General features: G+C 43.9%; 1 protein-coding gene across 1 annotated transcript; it reads left to right on the forward strand.

Moving 5' to 3' along the window:
- Positions 1-5657: 5657 nt before the first annotated feature.
- Positions 5658-19610, forward strand: DACT1 (dishevelled binding antagonist of beta catenin 1). The gene is made up of 4 exons (XM_030855119.3): positions 5658-6216; positions 8409-8541; positions 9623-9778; positions 12886-19610. The coding sequence occupies exons 1-4, from the start codon at positions 5872-5874 to the stop codon at positions 14673-14675; spliced, it is 2424 nt and encodes an 807-aa protein (XP_030710979.2). The 5' UTR covers positions 5658-5871; the 3' UTR covers positions 14676-19610.
- The last annotated feature ends 352 nt before the right edge of the window (positions 19611-19962 follow it).

A 19962-nucleotide genomic window follows, 5' to 3' on the forward strand; every position in this document is an offset into this window, starting at 1 on the left:
GGACCTACTGTCTAAATCCTAAAGCAGAAACCTCTGCTTTCACCTGAATAACCAGAGCTCTCCAGCAAAGCATCACCTGGTCATTTCCCTTTGCTGGTGTAGAAATGATGATCGGGAAACCACACTGGAAATCGCTCAAAGTACCATGCACTGGAGCGAAGCTTTCTCCTTTCTGAGATTATTCTGAGGAAAAGGTAATAAACAGATCTGTAAGGAAATTAGTTATCTTAAAGTTTACTTACATATATTAGTTACTACCTTTTAATGAATGATATTTAGATGAAAATTTTGTTATAGATCAAGTATCTCCCTATAGACATTTCAAATGTAGCTCTAAGGAGAGTAACTATTTTTTAAAAAGATGAAAAGTTAAATATAAGATTCCCTTCTCTGTAAAACACTTTTATAAAGGTCAATAATTTTGAGGGGTGTGTGTGATTTCACTTGAGTATTACTTTTTGGATAGAATCATAGACTATATCTGCTTTGAAAATATTATTTTAAAAAAGAAAAATGAAGTGTGGGTGCCATTTTTTAATACAATATCAATAATTTACTTGTTAAGATGACACAATTAGACAGGATTAAAAGAAATATTAGTCTCCAAGGATAATTTATATTGATGCCTTTCTCTCTGTTCTTAAAATATGAAATTATTTACACATCCCACTATATTATTTTGCAAATTGTGGTAGTTTCACAATTTGGAAATATATATATATATATATATATATATCTCACAGATGTGTGTAATTAATTAGTGTCAGTTTACCTCCTAGACCTTAAGCTCCATGAAGGCAGGGACTATGTCTGATTTGTTTACCATTTTGTCCCCAGCGCCAGACATGTATTAGGTGCTCAAATATCTGTTGAATACACGAATAATCACTCAAAGAGGTGCAACGTAATGATGATGGTATATATTTGATTTTATCTTATAAGAATGCCTGCTTTAAATTTTTTTCTCTTAATTAAGAGACTCAGGTTATACACTTGGACTTTGTGATTTTAAGAAATCACTAACGCTTATCTACAAAAAAATATGACTGAAAATGTTCTTTGGATTGTCAAATCAGATGTGCAATGGTTTGCCAGTTCATGGGATTGAAACTTTCAAATAATTGGTGACTGGTCCCAATAAATCAGAGTAAGGGCAAAATCCACTGAATATAATTGTTTAAAGAGGCCACTTGTAATTGAAACACTTTTAAATTTTGCCTAGGGATGAAGTAGTCTTATTTCATGGTGGTGTTACCAGAGCAAGTCTAGGGTATTTGCACGGTTGCTATGCTGCGCTTTCCATCTGTAAAGATAACCAGCTGAAACGGCAGCGCTAAGGGACTGAAGTCCAAAGCTGGTGGAGACATCAGTGATTGAGAGTGTGGGCAGCGCCAGGCACTGCCAGACAGATGTGCTGGGAATCCATCCCCAAACTTCATGGAATCACCTTGCGTTCGCTCCTTCAGCAGAAATCTGGTGCCGGGGAACTTCTTTCACAGTGCTAAAAAAGAGCTAAAAGATAACCTTTTCTTCCAGGAATAAGGATGCCTCTGGTTGTGCACGAGTCAGTGAGGGTGGAAGAAGCTGTTTCATAGCCTTGCAGACAAGACCAGCATTGTCAAAAGTTTGCTGTTTCCGCTGCCATTCCCTGATTCCCCTCTGCCCTGAAAAGATTTGTAAAGTGGTCAGGGCCATGATGTTGCCCAGTTTCGCTACCAACCTTCTTTTCTCTTGATCTTTTGTTTCAATGTCTGCTTTCTTTCCCCTACGTGCTCACTGAAGCCTGATTGTGGGGTCAGGCTATAATTAGTTTATATATGAAGTTTAATTCACTGTGGCTCTTCTGGCATTAGACTCAGATGGGCTTTGATGTCTGGCTGGAGCTTTGATCCCAGTCCCTCGAATGGTGGTCATCACCCCAACTCAAAGGATTGCCCTTTATTTTTTTCCCCGCCTATTCGGAGACAGTTTTTCCCAATTACATCATTTGTGTTTGGCCATAAAAGCTGCAAGGCATCATTTTGTTGCTTTGCTCTATAGCAAAACGTGCAATTGATGCTCCTTACTTTGCTTGGCTGCAAAAGAATGTTCACTGCTGGATAAGGGCATTTGTACAGTGGTGCTCAGACTTTGTGAGGGTGCTGTTGGGAGTTGTTCTGCCCAAGGGCAAAGCTTCAGACTGTGTGATCTGAGGGACCCTTTCTGACTCTGCCCAGGAAATATCTTTAAGCATAAGCTACACGACTGTGATATATTCAGTCGAGACTCTTCTTCATGCTGGCAACTTTATCTTACTCTCCAGATCTTCTGGGCAGCAGATCCACCCCATCTTTAATGTCACACTTTCTGAGCGTCGATTAGCAGCTTGTCTGAGAAGACAGAGGCCTCCAGGGAAAGCAAAAGAAGTAAGGAGAGCTGAGCGATACTACAAAGAAGATGAAGTGGCGTTAGAGGAGGAAGAAGCACCAGCACTTGCTTTAAAAAGAAAGGGAAAGAAAAATCAAATCGGGGGGTGGGGGTGGGGGGACACTTCTCTGGTGGCGCAGTGGTTAAGAATCCGCCTGCCAATGCAGGGGACACGGGTTCAATCCCTGGTCCAGGAAGATCCCACATGCCGCGGAGCAACTAAGCCCCTGGGCCACAACTACTGAGCCTGAGCTCTAGAGCCCGCAAGCCACAACTACTGAACCTGCGTGCCACAACTACTGAAGCCTGCGCGCCTAGAGCCCATGCTCCGCAACAAGAGAAGCCACCGCAATGAGAAGCCCGCGCGCTGCAACGAAGAGTAGCCCCCATTCGCCACAACTAGAGAAAGCCTGCGTGCAGCAATGAAGACCCAATGCAGCCAAAAATAAATTAAAAAATAAAAATTAAAAAAAAAATAGGGGGAAGTGAGATCCTGTCTCTGACAGGAGGGAGCAGTGAACAGTGGGTGATTATCCTCAACTGCATCCCAAATACCTGCAACCAAAACAAAGAATCAAAGTGGAAAGAAAGCCAGAGGACTAAATTGGAGAGGAGAAAAATTGGCTGTTGGGTTAAGAAGAGAAGAGGGGCAACCCAACCAGGCACACTTAATCTGACGACATTGCGAGTTTTCCTGGAAAAACAATTACAGCATTGAGCTCCTTGCTTCTAACTTCACTTGACAGCCTGAGTTTGTTTTAATTGGCGCGTGAATGAGCAGCATTATTTATTAATGTGTAATGGACACTTTAGAAAGCATGACCTTTTTTCCTATTTGCGACCATTTTATTGGCAGAACCATTTGAATACATTACTTTTAATATTGAAACTTGCTGGGAACACTTTTTCATGGAGATGTACAAGCTGTTAGGGCAAATGGTTGGCTTTGGACTAATGAGCCAGCTCAAAGTGGCATTTGGTGGGTAGGGGGCTTGGGAGGTGGGGAGGTTTGGAGACACAGCGACTTGTCTGCTTTAACAAGATTTATTAGTAGTGTGTAAAAACATGTTTCAGCTTTTTTTCCCCCCTCAACTATATAAATATAGTTGTCGATGTGTGACATAACACAGGCCACAATAATAGATTCCACCCAGCCAGAAGGAATCTAATTCAGAACTAGAAAGCAAGAAGCTTGCCTAGAAATGAGTAGAATGAGACAATGACAGAGGACATGGGTGAGTGGCATTTGGTAGACAGGATTAGTCATTATTCTTTAGTGCCTTACTAAAATTAGGGAGGAAAATTTGGTGTCTGGCACACAGTAGGCATAAAGCATAGGTGAACTGAATGGAATTAATTTTGTTTGTTGATGAGCACCTAAGCATAATTCCATTTTTAGATCTAATATACAATCTGGTTGATTATGAGTCATAGTTGTAGTTATAGTTCCAGTTAGTCTGTGAGGGGCAGCAATGGGGAAGTCAATGGAGGGTGGCAAGAGAACTCGTTTTTGTTTTTTGGTACATGTCAACTTGACTCTATTTGTTGCAGAGATTAAATGGGTACTATTAAGTTAGTTGGAAAGTAGGTTAATGAAAAAACAATTTACAACCAACCTGCAGTTTCTTGAATGCTTGCAAAGGCATTGTCCTGAGTACAGTAATACTAAGAGGATATTAAAACAATCACTGCCTTCAGGGAACTTTAATAATGTAATCGGAGAGAAGGGATACACATAAACACCTACGTACATAGATGTAAGTGTACATACCCATATAAGTAACCATACAAATAGCATTTGGTAAGAATCAAATATTCATGCAGTTAACAGGAGTTCAGAGGAGAGAACTGAACTGATCTTGGAGGGAAGAAGGTTGGACTACGCAGAGGGGAGAAATGGAGAATTCTTAGCAGGGCTAAGCAGCTGGGTAAAGGCGTAAGAGTCTGAAATAATGATATAGGATGCACTCCTTCACACAACACTTTGCCTGAACTTCAGCAAATTGCAACTTGCTGGATTCGATTTCTGAGGCTCTTGGATGTACTGCTGTTTAAAAGAGATATGGTACTTTCCCCTAGACAAGCCAGCTAGTGGCATTTCCAGACCCCTATCCCACTGAAATTCCCTGTGACCAGTGTCCCAAGCAGAGATGGCCATACCACAAATGCTACCGCAGGGGAAAAGTTTATTAGTCCCTCTGGAGGAAAAAAAAAGATACAACTCATATAACCTTTACTATCTATGTGCCTGCCACGTTGTAAACACCCCTACTCCCATATATATTATATACTGTATATTATTATAATTCTTACAACAGGCTCCTTCTGTTAGTAGCTTCATTTTACCTTTGAGGAAACTGAGGCACAGAGAGGTGAAGTTACTTGCCTGCACAGCTAGTCTTGGCTGGAAAGGGGATTCAGATTCAGGCAGTCTGGTTTCAGAGTCAGAGTTCTTGTGATCGCAGACTAAATAACAACAATAAAAAACTCAAACAAAAATCAAAGCGCGCAGGCGCGCGGACTCACTAAACCCGGTGCTTGCAAAAGAACTGATGCAATCGCTTGCTATAGAGCGACATCCTCCTGCCTAATTTTATTGATAAATGCCTTCCGTGAAAAGATTAAAACAACAGCAACAAAACTTTTAGGACAACGTTGCACTGTGCCTTGTAGTGCCTGCCTTTACAACTTGGAGTCCAAAAAGCCAAACCCAAGAAATGGTCTTTGAATACATTCGCTGTACCTTGCTGGGTAAGGTGAAAGAAACCTAAATCAGCCTGAGTGGGTACGAACAGTGGACGGGTGGGGAAAGGGTTAACGTTGTGTGCTTCAACTCGGTCGAGTTTCAGAAAGTTCTCTGGGGAGCCCAACTGCCGCGTCCCTTCGCGGACCCTGCCTGCGAGGCCGACTGTAACAGGATGCTGGGGCTCGAGGTGCTCGCCCCTTGCTTTGTGCGAGGGAAAAGAACCAATAAGGAGCGAGGCAAAAACTGGGTGCTGTAAACCCGAAAAGGGGGCGAGGAGGCCCGCGGGAAGAGCGGGGGAGGAGAGAGGGAGGAGCGGGGAGGGCCCGGCGAGGAGGAGGCCGGCGCCGAGCGCGAGCAGCGCCCCTGACACTAGAGGGGGAAGCCGGGGGGGAGCGGGCCTCGCAACCGAGGGGCCGGCGCGGGGAGGCGGGCGCCGGGCGGGGGTTCGCCGGGCCGCCGCGCGTGACGTAGCGCCGGGCAGGGCGTTATCAGCTGCGGGGCCGCGGCGAGGGACGCGTGGCGGCAGCGGACGGCGCCGCCCGGTCCCGGACGGCCGCAGGCAGCGGCCGCGCGCGGGTTCCGAGCGCTCCGGGTCTCCGCCCCTGCCGCCGCGCCCCGGCCGCCGGGAGGCATGAGTCCGCGGCCGCAGCCCTAGCGCCCGCTCCTCCGCCCGGGCGGCCCGGCTGCGGGGACGGGTGCGCGCTGTAGGGTTGGGGGCCATGAAACCGAGTCCGGCCGGGACGGCGAGGGAGCTGGAGCCGCCGGCGCCGGTCCGGGGCGAGCAGCGCACGGCGGAGCCCGAGGGGCGCTGGCGGGAGAAGGGCGAGGCGGACACGGAGCGGCAGCGCACCCGCGAGCGGCAGGAGGCCACGCTGGCCGGGCTGGCGGAGCTGGAGTACCTGCGCCAGCGACAGGAGCTGCTGGTCCGGGGCGCCCTGCGCAGCTCTGGGGGCGCGGGGCCAGCTGCAGCCCGCGCCGGGGAGCTGCCGGGGGAGGCGGCGCAGCGCAGCCGCCTGGAGGAGAAGTTCTTGGAGGAGAACATCTTGCTGCTGCGGAAGCAATTGGTAGGTCGTGCCCGGAGGTGGGGCACGGCTGTCCCTGCAGACGGGCCGGGGTCGGGCAGGTGGCCTGCGGTGGGCGCTGGGGTGCCTCTGACTGGGGAAATCCTTTGGCTTCCCGGGACCCCCGCCCGGTGGCCCCCTGACCCGGGTTCCCGAGGGCGCCCGCGGCGCGTGGGCTGCCGACGCCCACGCGATCCCGGCGTGTGCCCGCTTTGTGTCAGGTAAAGGGCTGGCAACCCCGCGCGGAAGGCCGGGCGGGGGTGGCTGCTCACCCCTCCTGCTCTGCCTTTGGAATTCTTGGAGTCTCCTGGTTGTTACCTTCAAACTCTCCAGTTAGACGAAAGCGTGCCCTCTCCCCGAAGGTTTGCAAAGCCTCGTTTAAAATAGCATTTCTTTGGGGAGCTTCTTGGCTTCATGGTCTCCCGCCGAGAGGGGACAAAAGCCGAGGAGGGGGCTTGTGGCGCGGTTGACTGTCCAATGCCGAATTTTACGATTACACGGAAGCGGCCGCGGGGAACCTGCCCCTCCCAAGGCTTTCCCCAGCCTGCCAGCTTTTGCCGGGGCTGCTGCTTAATTTAAGATAGAAGCCCTTTTGTATAAGGCGGCTAAAACCGATGCAAATGATGGAAATTTGGCTGGAGAAAGTGCCCCCTCCCCTCATATTTTATATGTACCGCTCGCTGTGACTTGAGGTGGAGGTGGGCGAAGAGAAAAACCTGCTCTCAGGGAGCACTTATCATTGGATTTGTGTCAGTGTCTCAGACATTCTCTGCCGTCTTCATTAATGGGGAAGAAAAAGAACTTCGGCGCTTAATGTATTGATGAACAGCTTTTGACCCAGCCTCAGAGTAATGGCGGCAGCTTTGTTTCGGTGACCTCAAAAATGTAGTTTTGAAAACAGGAGAAAAAAAAAATCCTTATCTGACCATGTGATACTATCTGAAACTAGACGCATGCTAGATAATGTCCCTCCTACGATTACCAACAGTGATGCTGTGTGGTTATTTGTCAAGTGTTTTCTTGTATTATCTCTTTTCAGATAATTTGTCTCTTTTTTTGAGCATCAAAGTGCTTCGACTTGTTTGGTTCATTTTTTCTGAACTCATTCTAACAAACAAGCATGTTATGTCTCCAAGCTTTTTAAGTCAAAGAACAGACAGGAGGAGTAGATTCATATGCATCTGTTTTGTAAGGAGGTACAATATGTATATGGTGGTTTGTGCAATACCTCTGTTTTGGCATTTTGCTGTGTTTTTTGGTAGCAGACACTGATTTGAGCCAATTCTTGCTGGTTATGCCTGTCATTGACATTGTGTGCATTGTCTTATACAATAGCACCTTCTTGTCTTCATGAATCTCACAACTGTGAGTGGCGCATTCCTCTTGACCCCTGGAGGGGAGCAAGGCAGCATGTCAGGAGAATTCCTGTCCACTCAGTGTTTGTGGTACTGTTTTCATTTGTAGACTTGGCATTTGTGATTTGAACCAGATGCCTTCTGAGTTTTGTTTTTTTGCTTCCCCAGCAATAGGAAGCACTAGGTGGCGGTGTGAGTTAGCACTACGGTCTGTCACCTTTGGAAACCCGAGCTGAGTTCAAATCTTGATGGACCTTCCCTTGAGGGTTTTGGATTCTGCCTGCTCACATTATACTTGGCACTGGCTGTTGGTATTAGTTTCTCACTTTCAAAGGCCCTAAGACTGATTAAACCCCACAAAGCAACTAATAGAAAACAAAACTCTGCAGGACATTTGGCCAGAAAATCTCACCTAAGTAAGATTATAGTGTATTGTAGGAAATCTGTTATACTCTGACAAATTAAAGAGTCTACAGTGAAGTACTGTTCTGTAAAAAGTGGCTGTACACAGAGGTTTTTTGAAAAATCTCAGTGGGTTTTTCTCATACTACCTATAAAAAGTAAGTTTATATATATATATATATATATATATTAGTTGAAACTAAAAGCAAGTCTTGTTTTTATGAAGAAACTATATCACCACAAAATGTGAGAAAGTGGAATTCAACGTAGGACATATTCTTGAAGTTTTTCTTAATTTCAGGTCATCCAGTAAAAATTTTGGTTTTGGAAGACTTAGGGAACTCTTCAGATGGTAATTTGAATACATAGAGCCAGACTTTCTGGTTCTTTGTCACCAAAATGTGTTTGTTTTTCCTTTCTCCCTTTCTCCCTAATCAGAATTGTTTGAGGAGAAGAGATGCTGGTTTGTTGAACCAGTTGCAGGAACTCGACAAGCAGATAAGTGACCTGAGACTGGATGTGGAAAAGACATCTGAGGAACACCTGGAGACAGACAGCCGCCCCAGCTCAGGTGAGTGTGGCAGCACAAGGAGGAATTCTGCGGTCATGGGTTCTGCCTTGGCCCCCTGTGCTTAGCGTTCCCAGACCTGCAAATGGCAGTGGAGTTCGTTTCCAGTGCAGAGAGAATAAAACAAAACAAGAGAAGTCTACCATTCAGTTGCATAAGAGGGAAACAAAATCAGAAAACAGAATTTTTTTAAAATTTGTTTTGTTGAAGTATAGTTGATTTACAATGTTGTGTTAATTTCTACTGTACAGCAAAGTGATTCAGTTATATGTATATATACATTCTTTTTCATATTCTTTTCCATTATGGTTTATCACAGGATATTGAATATAGTTCCCTGTGCTATACAGTAGGACCTTATTGTTTATCCATTCTCTATATAATAGTTAGCATTTGCTAATCCCAAATTCCCAATCCATCCCTCCCCCACTCCCCTCCCCCTTGGCAACCACAAGTCTGTTCTCTATGTCTGTGAGGCTGTTTCTGTTTCGTAGATAAGTTCGTTAGACAACAAAATTTTTAATAATGAGATTGATCTGACTGAAGTCTCCTGAGTTTAAAAATAAAAGCTTCTATTCAGATTTCTGGAAGAGTGCTCCTCCTTTGAAACTTGAGAAAGTCAGAACTGGGCTAGAAAATTAGTCACACTTCAACTTCCTGAGACCACTTCAAAAGTGTGTTCTTTTTTTCTTTTAAACCATTTGGCTACTTAAATAGATTCGTTTTTCTCTTCAAGTTATTCTTTCTGAAATGTTCATGAAAAAGTTGAAGTTTGACAGATCTAAGTCTCTTTCCTTGCACATCTTTAAAGGTGGGGTCTCGGAGTAAGGTCAGTTTGAGAGTGAGGGTGCTCTCAGCTTTGAAACATACCCATAGTTATGGGCTTTTTGCCTTTTTCCAAAGATTGCTGGAAATGAAACCATAAAGTCAGGACACTAAATCTCGTGAACCAAAATTGGTGCCCCTCCCTCTCATATTCTCCCTTTCCTACCTTTTCTACATGATTATCCATTTTCCTTTTAGGCACAAATGTGTGTTATTGCTTGATATGATCTTAATCCCAAATGGTGTTTTTTATTTGTAGGGTTTTATGAACTGAGTGATGGGGCTTCGGGATCCCTTTCCAATTCCTCGAACTCCGTCTTTAGTGAGTGTTTATCCACTTGTCATTCCAGCACCTGTTTTTGCAGCCCCTTGGAGGCAACCTTGACTATCTCAGATGGTTGCCCCAAATCTGCAGGTAAGACTCTTTACAATTGATAGACATTTTTAATTGGAAGGGGTCAAAGGTCTTTAAAGGTTGTCTAGCTTCTACTGATGAAAAACAAAGGCTCAGAGAATTTCATCAGCTTTCTGCATTTAGTGCCATAGTTGCATCTAGAATCAAGATCACCACTATTCCAGTCCTCTTTGGGTATCACCTGGCTTTATATTCTGATGATAGCAAGATGACTTAGTTTTAGAAATCCTGTCCCAATATTACAGTTCTTGAGCTCTGTTTTTGAGCTTTTGCTGTTCAGTTGTTTGCATTTTCTTTTCAAAATTACTTTGGATCTGTTTTCTTGTTCTGTTAATCATTTAAAGCTAAAGCTTACATTAAATGTGTATATATATATATATATATATATATATAAAATAAGATAAATATATCTGTCAGCCTGGCTAAGAGCTGCTTGGCACTTCTGGTAGCAGTGGCCCCTCCGTGTTCTCCAGAATGCCTTGCATGATGGCAGCTCTCTTCTTTTAGCAGGTGGATAGGGTGAGATCCCCTAGACCATGTTGCCCATTTTGGGCTATTCTTGCAGTGACCTCTAGAGAGAATCATGCCATTGTTGATACAGGAAGAGTTTCTGCATTTCCACCATGTGTCACACACTGCTGTGTGCTCTGCATACGTTTATCTGCTTTGAATCCTCCCGACAGTTCTTCAGGGTGCAAGTGTTGTTAGCTCCATTTTATGTATCAGAAAAATGAGGCCTGCTGAGGTTAGCTTAGGTGAGTTGCTTAAGGTTATATAGAGAGTAAGTGACAGAGGCAGGGTTCAAGCTCAGGACTATCTGCCAGGTCCATGTTTTTCCATCACACCAAGGGAATCCAGAAATTGTTCTGTTCAACCTTCTTAACGAACAGAGGAGGAATTTGGTTTCATATGCCTTTGTCAGAGGCTTCTCATTTGCTGAATGGCAGAGTTGTTGCTGAAACTCGGGACACCTTCCTTAGTTCTGCTTTAGTACGATTCCTCAGAAGATCAGAGAAAATATGCAAGTTAGAGGAGCTGTGGGTCCTGGCACAAGTCACTGCACCCTTGGTTTGTATGTGTTGTCCACTTGGGTAAAAGGTTGGATTTCTGTGGTCCAGGCAATGCAAACATAACACTAAACAACTGAGGCTGCTAATTGGCTGATGTCTTTGTACAGTGTGTGTTGTTAGCAGCAAACGATTGGTGAAGCACAAATCTGTGTTATCTAGAGTATCTGGGCCTCAAGTTCATTGGTAATTGCTCCCTTTCACTCTGCAGATCTGGTTTCAGAGGGAAATTTTATAAACCTATTAAAGGTACTTCGGTATAGGTTTTCCTTAAAGACAGACTCCTGCTATCCCAAATGCCACATCTTCACATAATTGAGACAGTTGGGCTGGCCCTTGCCAGCTGGGATGCCTGTCTGTTTCCTTAACTTTATGGAGGAAAAAGAGATGAAAGATGTCGTTTAGGTTAATGTGGCTTAAAGTAAGACAAGGATAGGCCTTGGGGTAGTGAGGAGGGATGGGCAAGGATATTAGCTAGAGAGGTTTCCCCTTCTTACAACAAGTTATTTATTGGCAGTGGAGGTGGGATTGGGGACATGGCACTTTTATTTTACAATAATCTTTTGTTTACAAATGGATCATATCATTTCTGAGTCTAGACTGTATTCCCCCCTTCCCCGCCCCCCTCCCCCAACTGCTAATTATCATTGGAATTCGTGGAGCTTTCCTTTAAATTAACAACGTAGAACCTAGCATGTAGTGCGTTTTCAATATTTGAGTGAATAAATATAATTATAATGGACAACAAATTAAATAGTGACAAAAACTTTGATTTTCTCTAACTAAAGGTCATTCAGGGGATTTGATATTTATAATGTATGCCAAGACGAGAGCAAAATCATTTAATTAAGCAAGAAAGCTTGATGTCATTGTATTTTGGCAGCTACATTTTTGAGATGTGGGAAATTTATTCATTAATACTACTACTCAGTCTTTTAAAACATCATCAAGAATTCCCTCCTGAAATATTGTACTTTATTTTTTAGTGTCACTATTGAAAACATAGGGTGATTATTATTTAAATTTAATTAGTCTCTATTGAAATTTGGTTACCCTGACCTTTCAATTGACAGTTATACTAGAACACATGTCATTAAGAATTAGGTCTAAAAAAAAAAATTAAAAATGAGGAGGAAGCCCATAGAGAGTATAGTTTATCTGAAGTATTTTAAAGGGAAACCAGGAATAGAACACAGAAGGGAGAGTGGCCTAGAGAAAGAACAACTCAAAAAACATTTATTTTTCCAGTTATAATGCAGTACATATTTACTGAAAATTTAGAAAATAGAAAATAAAGAAGAAAGTAAACATTACTTGCTTTCCCACCACATTGAGATGCTAGTGCTCTATTGGCATCTTGGTGTGCTTCATTTCAGGCTTTTTTCTTTGAATATATCCAGTCTTAATAAAACTATAATCAATAGTCTGTTATTATGATTTTCACTCCACTTTAAGGTGTTTTCCCCATATTATTCAATAGTTTGAAAGAATTTTTTTTTTTTTTTGGCGGTACGCGGGCCTCTCACTGTTGTGGCCTCTCCCGTTGCGGAGCACAGGCTCTGGACGCGCAGGCTCAGCGGCCATGGCTCACGGACCCAGCCGCTCCACGGCACGTGGGATCTTCCCGGACGGGGGCACGAACCCGCGTCCCCTGCATCGGCAGGCGGACTCTCAACCACTGCGCCGCCAGGGAAGCCCTGAAAGCATTTTTAATGACTGTATTTTCCTTCAGAGTTATAGCTTGTTAAAAATTCCTTTGTTAATTATTTTTTCCGTCACCCAGTAGTGTGAACTGTATGTGAAATAGTAGAATAGCTTGTGGAGTATTTGTTGATTCTTCGGCATTCTCCCTCTACCCATGAATTTGTCTTCGTAGAAACTGGCCAGAGGCGAGATGGTGCTGACCAATTCATTTCTTCAGAGTGTACCTTTAAAATGTTTTTCAGATCTCATAGGATGGTTGGAATATAAAGAAGGCCACTGTGGCAGTTGGCCGTTCCCCCTCCACATCACAGTCTAATTCCCTTGGTGTCATTGCAGATGTGAATCCCAAGTACCAGTGTGATCTGGTGTCTAAAAACGGGAATGATGTGTATCGCTACCCCAGTCCGCTTCATGCTGTGGCCGTGCAGAGCCCAATGTTCCTCCTTTGCCTGACCGGCAATCCCCTGAGGGAAGACGAGAGGCTCGGTGGCCATGCCAACGACATTTGTGTCGGATCTGAGCTGGATGCCGTCAAGACGGACACTTCCTTACCCTCTCCAAGCAGTTTGTGGTCTGCTCCCCATCCTTCATCTAGTAAGAAAATGGATGGTTACATTCTGAGCCTGGTCCAGAAAAAAACGCACCCTGTAAGGACCAACAAGCCGAGAACCAGTGTGAACGCTGACCCCACCAAGGGGCTTCTGAGGAATGGGAGCGTTTGTGTCAGAGTGACTGCGGCCGTCTCACAGGGCAACGGTGGGAACCTTAAGAATTCTAAACAGCTGCCTTTGCCCTCTGGCGGGGTCCCCTCTTTGGACAATGGGACGTTGTCCCCACTGAAACAGTGGTCAAAAGAATCAAAGCCAGAACCACTGGAAAGCAAGAGGTTGCCCGCGCCTGAGGGCATCTCCCCAGGCACTGCCACTGAACTTCCAGGTAAGCATCTGCCCAAAAATGCCAAGCCAGCCTCCCAGGAACTTGCTAGGTGTCCCCCTGCTGGGGTAGGGGAGTCTCCTAAGGAAAGCGGGCAGATCCCAGCTGCCTCCCCAAAAGAGAGCCCTGGGAAGGTCCCCGCCTCGCTGCAAGAGAACAAGGTGGTCCAGCCACTGAAAAAGGTGCCACAGAAAAACAGCCCGCCGGCTCTCCCTACGGCGGCGCCCCCTCCCGCCGCTTCCGCTCTGGTGTCTCCCGCTTTCCCAGTGGAAGAGCGGCCTGCCCTGGATTTCAGAAGCGAGGGCTCTTCTTCTCAGAGCCTGGAGGAAGGGCCTCTGGGGAAGGCGCCGCCGGTCCTGGCGCAGCCGCCCAGCGTCAGGCCACCCCGGGGTACACGGCCCGTGGCCACCCCGAGGGGCTCTGCCCTGAAGCCCCGGGCCCCGGCCGTCCACGGGCCGGAGAGCGCGCTGCCCGCCGTGAGGGAGAAAGGCCGGGCGGCCGGCAAGAAGTGTCGGTTCCCCGATGATGCGGATACAAATAAGAAACTCCGGAGAGCCCCGGCCAAGGGGCGGCGGGGCGGGGGCGGCCAGTCCGACGTGGGACCACCCAGCCGGCCGCTGGGGGCGGGCCACCGGGCGGGGAGCCGCGGGCATGGCCACGGCCACGGCCGGGAGGCGGTGGTGGCCAAGCCCAAGCACAAGCGCACCGACTCGCGGCGGTGGAGGTCGGCCGCCGAGGTGTCCTACGAGGAGGCGCTGCGGCGCGCGCGGCGGGGCCGCCGGGAGCCCACGGGGCTGTTCGCGGCCAGGCCGCTGCCCTACGCCAGCCCCTACGCCTACGCGGCCAGCGACTCCGAGTACTCGGCCGAGTGCGAGTCCCTGTTCCACTCCACCGTGCTGGACACCAGCGAGGACGAGCGCAGCAACTACACCACGAACTGCTTCGGCGACAGCGAGTCCAGTGTGAGCGAGGGCGAGTTCGTGGGCGACAGCACCAGCACTAGCGATTCCGAGGAGAGCGGAGGCTTGATTTGGTCCCAGTTTGTCCAGACCCTCCCTCTGCAGCCGGTCCCGGCCCCGGACCTTCGCCACAACCCCACCAAAACCTTCGTCAAAATTAAGGCTTCACACAACCTCAAGAAGAAAATCCTGCGCTTTCGGTCTGGCTCTTTGAAACTGATGACGACCGTTTGAGTAACGTCCTTGGTGTAGAAAGTGGGGTTTTTCTAGTTCCCGAAAAAACGGCGGCGTCTTACTGTTTTGTGCGTAATAATCCCATGGAATGCTTTCCTTTGGTTTAGATAAGACCGAGGTGAATTATGTCTCATCTTCGTCAAGTATGGACACTAGTGCCTAGTGCCTTTAGTGGAAGGTAAAGAATGTCTTTGCTGGTTAGAAGTGAATATTGAGTTTCTAATGGTGGTGATAGTGACTTTTGTGGTATCAGATGGTTTTTATTTGACATTTTGTGAGCATCTGTGAAGGCACAGGTTTTGATGGTAAAGTGTTAATGGGATGAGACCTTTTGATCTGGAGGTCAGGTGGATGGAATTTAGGACATACATTTGCTGCTTTGGTTCTTTAGGGCAGCGTCTCCATGAGGGTTTTCCTGTTGGGGGTATCACATACAATTGTGTGAGGTAGATACAAGGGGCAGTCATGGTTTTCTGTAGTTTTTTATATACTCTTCTTTTCTCGGATGTATCCCCATTCTGTATTCTCCTCAGAACTCTTTGGTTTACTGGACCCAGAACTTGAAGACCAGACCCTACATCCAGAGAGGTGACCTGGATAGGGAGGCTGGTAATACCTTAAAAGGATTCACTAAAACCTTTGCCACACTTGGTGCCTAGGCCCTGGTTACAGTAACCCCTTCTAGGGCCATTTACCCGACATTGATGCCTTTCTCCTCCTCCCTAATTTGCAGCAGATCCAACCATTCCTCCCTTGGAGACTTGCCTTTGGGATAACATTTTGGTCATCGGGTACAAAGAAATTCACTCCTAGTGAAATAACCCTTGGGTACGACTCCAAGCTCAGAACTGCTCGCGGGGCACTGTGCCACCTAAGCATTAGCCCAAACGTATTAGTGCAATCCAGTCCAGATCGGACCCCTGACCCTGTTTGGAAGGGCTTTTAAAAAAAAAATTTTTTTTTGGTAAACAGTATTGTGTAAAATTCCTTTTTTTATACCAGTATATGCATGTTTTGTGCATGAGTAGTATTTGTTTTGATATTCCTGTTGATGTTAAATGACTGTATGATATAAACAGTATGTGTTTTTATATATCTTTGTGTAAATTTAATATAACGCATTATATGCTGTAATAAACGATTTGTTTTACTGCTGTTAAGTTTGTTATTTGGGTATAAAACCAGATGTTTACACCTATAAATCTTGTGCTGATTATTGTGGGATTTATATTAGGCCTATTCTAGCATTAGAATATTATTTGCAATAATAATTAAGGCAGATTTTAGGAGTATTGGAATGGATGGTGAATAAACAAATGAGGAAAAGCAAGCTACTTCTTTAGAATGGTTAAGGTGCTTCTTTAAATTTTAAGGTACATTTGATCTCTTCTAAGGAAAATATTTCTGAGAAGACTTCCCCTCTCTCCCTCAACTTCTGAGTATGAAAAATTTTCAACATGGAAAAGTTGAAAGGATAGTACAATAAACAACTGTACAGCCACCACCTAGATTCAACAATTGTTAACATTTTGCCATGCTTGCTTTAACACTCTTTATGTATTGATATATATTAGATAAAACCATATTGCTGGTTTTGTGGGTCAAAGATTTTGGCAATCCTCCCTCTCCCCACCACGCTACTACATTATTTTAAAGTAAATTTCAGGCATCATGATATTTCATCTCTAAAAATTTAAGTATGTATTTCCGAAGAACAAGGAGATTCTCCTATATAATCACAACACCATGATCACACCTAAGGAAAATTGACAATAATTCTTATTATCATCAAAAATTTAATCTCTATTCAAATTTCCCAATTTGTTTCAAGAATTTTTTAGTAGCAGCTTCCCTGCTCCTCCCAACCAGGATTCAGTCAATGTTATACGTTGCATTTGGTTCTAGATCCCTAGTCTTTTAAGTCTGGAATAGCCTCTCCATATTTTTTTCAAATGACATTGGGTTTTTCAAGTCAGAGCAGTTGTCTTGTAGAAGGGCCCACATTCTGAATTTGGTTGTTTCTTTATGTTGTCTTCTAACATCTTCTAGTCCCTCTATTTCCTGTAAACTGTGAAGGCTTGATTGGATTCAGGTTAAACATTCTTGGCAAGAAGATTTCACTAGTGATCTTGTGTATTTTATTGCTTCACGTCAAGAAACAGAATATCAGGTTGCCCTACTATTACTGAATTTAAGAGTGATCCCTTTAAGAGTCAAGTCGGTGAGCAGAATTTTCTCCACTATAAAGGTTTTGTTTTTCCTCTTTGCAGATGGTTTAGTGTTTGTGGGTGACTCTTTGGTAGTGTGTGTGGATATCCTGTTCTTCATAACCTTCCACTTAATGGCTTTAGTTTACTTTGCTGATCCTTGCCTGAATCAGTTATTGCCTTGGGGATGCAAAATGGTTTTCTAAGTATCTTTTCTTCTTTTACTAGCTGACATTCTACAAAAAAAGAACTTTCCTTGTTTTTTTTCCCTTTCTCTTTTTAAAATATGATGATGGATTCGTGGATTTTTATTCATTTGATTCTTTACAATCACTTACGGTTATTGTTCTTTTTGATGCTCAACATGTCCCAAATTTGGCCAGTGGGAGGATACATTTCATTAAAAGGAGACTCTGGAATCAGCTCAGTCTCATAATTCATATATTTATTATGAGATGTACTGCATTAAAATGATTTTTTCACATGCTAAACTGCAATGCAACAAAAAATCCCTTATCTATTCATTTTTTTATTCTGTCTTGGAAATGATCTCTTTTCCTATATTTTATATCCCTCTTATCTCTAAGAAGGCTTTTAACTTTGAAACTATAGCAAATTATTTCTTCTATAAAACTGTATCTTTATCTTATAAGACTTCTTTTTCAACAAGACATCTTTTTTTTAACAAGACATCTCAGACAATTTTTGAAAATGTAGAGTTGCTAGTCTTTGCATATTCATATGTTTTTATATGCAATCATTCTTCTTTGACTAGAATTTCTTTGGTTACCTGATTAAATCTAAGCCAAGCACAAACAAGGGGATGATCTCTCCATGTTTTCTAATGGTGTGATCCAATCTCTTTGGAGGCAAGTTATAAAGTTTATCGTGTAAGGCAACTGGGACCTGCAGTCAGTTCTTGAATCATGTCCAAGTTGTTCTCAATAAGCATTATTCTCAGAAGGGGACGCTTCCTGAAAAACAGCTTCTGAATAATTACATGTTAGGTGACAGAATGCCAAAGGAAGGGAAGCATGAAAAACAGGATTTTTCAAAGAACTTTGGGTTTGTCCACCTCTGTCTATTGCTTGACTTCCCTGTAGCTAGCAGTTGTACCGCACTTGGAAAATTGGGTTTTGTCCATTATTTTCAATGACAGAATACCTGCTATTGTTGTTTCAAACGAAATGGCTCTTTAAAATATTTTCCTTTATTTAAATAAGTTACAAATACTCATTGTCAGAAAAGAAAAAGATATCAGATATATACACAGGTGTTTACACTCTTCTCTGTCGATCCTCCTCAAATCCTACTCTTCAGTAACGTTGGTGTATATGTTTCCATACTCTGTTATATGCACAAATATATAACCTTTATATTTTTTCTTCAAAACCAAGTCTCAGTTTATACGTATCATTCTGTAACTTGCTTCCTTCATTTCGTGAATATAATTCTTTCTTTGTAATGGGGTTCCAAGTATGTCCTTGGAAAATAGGCACCAGAGGAAAAAGGCATCAGATTTTATGGGGCTACTTTTTTGCTCTGCTTAGAAAAATTCTAATATTTAGCAACAGAAGTGTTACCTGAGTGCTATACTTTTGCACACATATTGCCTTTCTAGTTTTCTCACGTATTTTGTTATTTTGTATTGTGAGGTCACTTCAGTGGGGTATCATCGCGGGAATCCTGTGAGGCTTGATTAAGGCTTTTGCCATACCGAGGAGCTTTGTCTTTTTTTCTGTCAGGTGCCTCAGGGACATTTCCAGGCTGGACCACTTTTAAGTTCATTTCTCTGCTTTGAGGTTACCTGACTACAGAGGTAGTATAAATTCAAATCCTAAATCCACATGGAAGTTACATGTTCTCAGAGGAGACCTTTCCCAAGGTGGAAGAGCTTCCTTATTTTCATCCTGGGCCAAGAAGTGAATTTCTTTTTTTTGGACCAGCCCTTCACTGAGGGTGTAGTGCTTCTGTGCCTGTAGGAATATGGGGAAGTCTCAGTCCCAAATCCCACCCTCGGAGAGCCAAGTCCTTGTCCTTGTGTGCCTTGCTTTAGGGACCAGAAACTTCTCCTTCTACTCTCCAAAAAGGTAGAACAAACTTGGGTTCATTTCTAGTGAAGTCAAATACACTTAACGAGGATGTTTGTTAATAGTTTACCCATCATTTCCAAGTGTTTTACAGTGAAACGATTAGGTTGTCTATCTATCAAAAGGCTGGAAACAGAAACCATAGCGCTACCCATTGCCTTTGCCAATAAGTTGGATTCTCCTTTCCCCCTCTTACTTTTGGTACAATATTATTGAGGTACAACTGAAGTATGATAAAATGCACATACTTGAACTTCACAGTTGGATCAGTTTTGATATATACCCGTGTAATCACCACAATCAATAATAACGAACATTTCCATCATTCTCAAAACTTTCCTTGAGATCTTTGTACTCCATCTCTGGCTCCACCCCTTTCCCCAGAAAATCACTGATCTGCTTTGTCACTATAGATTACTATGTATTTTATAGAATTCTATATAAATGGAATTAAACAGTGTGTACTCTTTTTTGCCTGAATTTTTCATTCTGCATAATGATTTTTAGGTTTGTCTATGTTGCTTCATGTCTCAATAGTTCATTCCTTTTTTATTGCTGAGTTGTATTCTTCTGTACAGATAAATAACGATTTGTTTATCCCATTTACTTGTTGATGGACATTTGGGTTATTTCCAGTTTGGGGCTATTACAAATAAAACAGTGAAGAACATTCATGCACAGGTCTTTGTGTGGACAGATGTCTTTGTTTCCCTTGGGTAAATGGAATGCGTTGGTCTTATGGTAGGCGTATGTTTAACTGCAAAGATATATTCCAAACGGGTTGTACTATTTTACATTTTTACAAGTAACATATGAGAGTTTTGGTTGCTCCATATCCTATCATTTGGCATGCTCCGTCTTTTTAGTTTTAGCCAATTTAATGGATGTATAATGGTATCCTGTTGTGGTTTTAATTTGAATTTCCTTGATGACTAATGATGTTGAACATCTTTTCATGTGCTTATTGGCCATCTGTCCATCTTCTTTGGT

The sequence above is a fragment of the Globicephala melas genome, chromosome 2 (genome assembly GCF_963455315.2).
Source record: "Globicephala melas chromosome 2, mGloMel1.2, whole genome shotgun sequence".
Classification (NCBI taxonomy): domain Eukaryota; kingdom Metazoa; phylum Chordata; class Mammalia; order Artiodactyla; family Delphinidae; genus Globicephala; species Globicephala melas.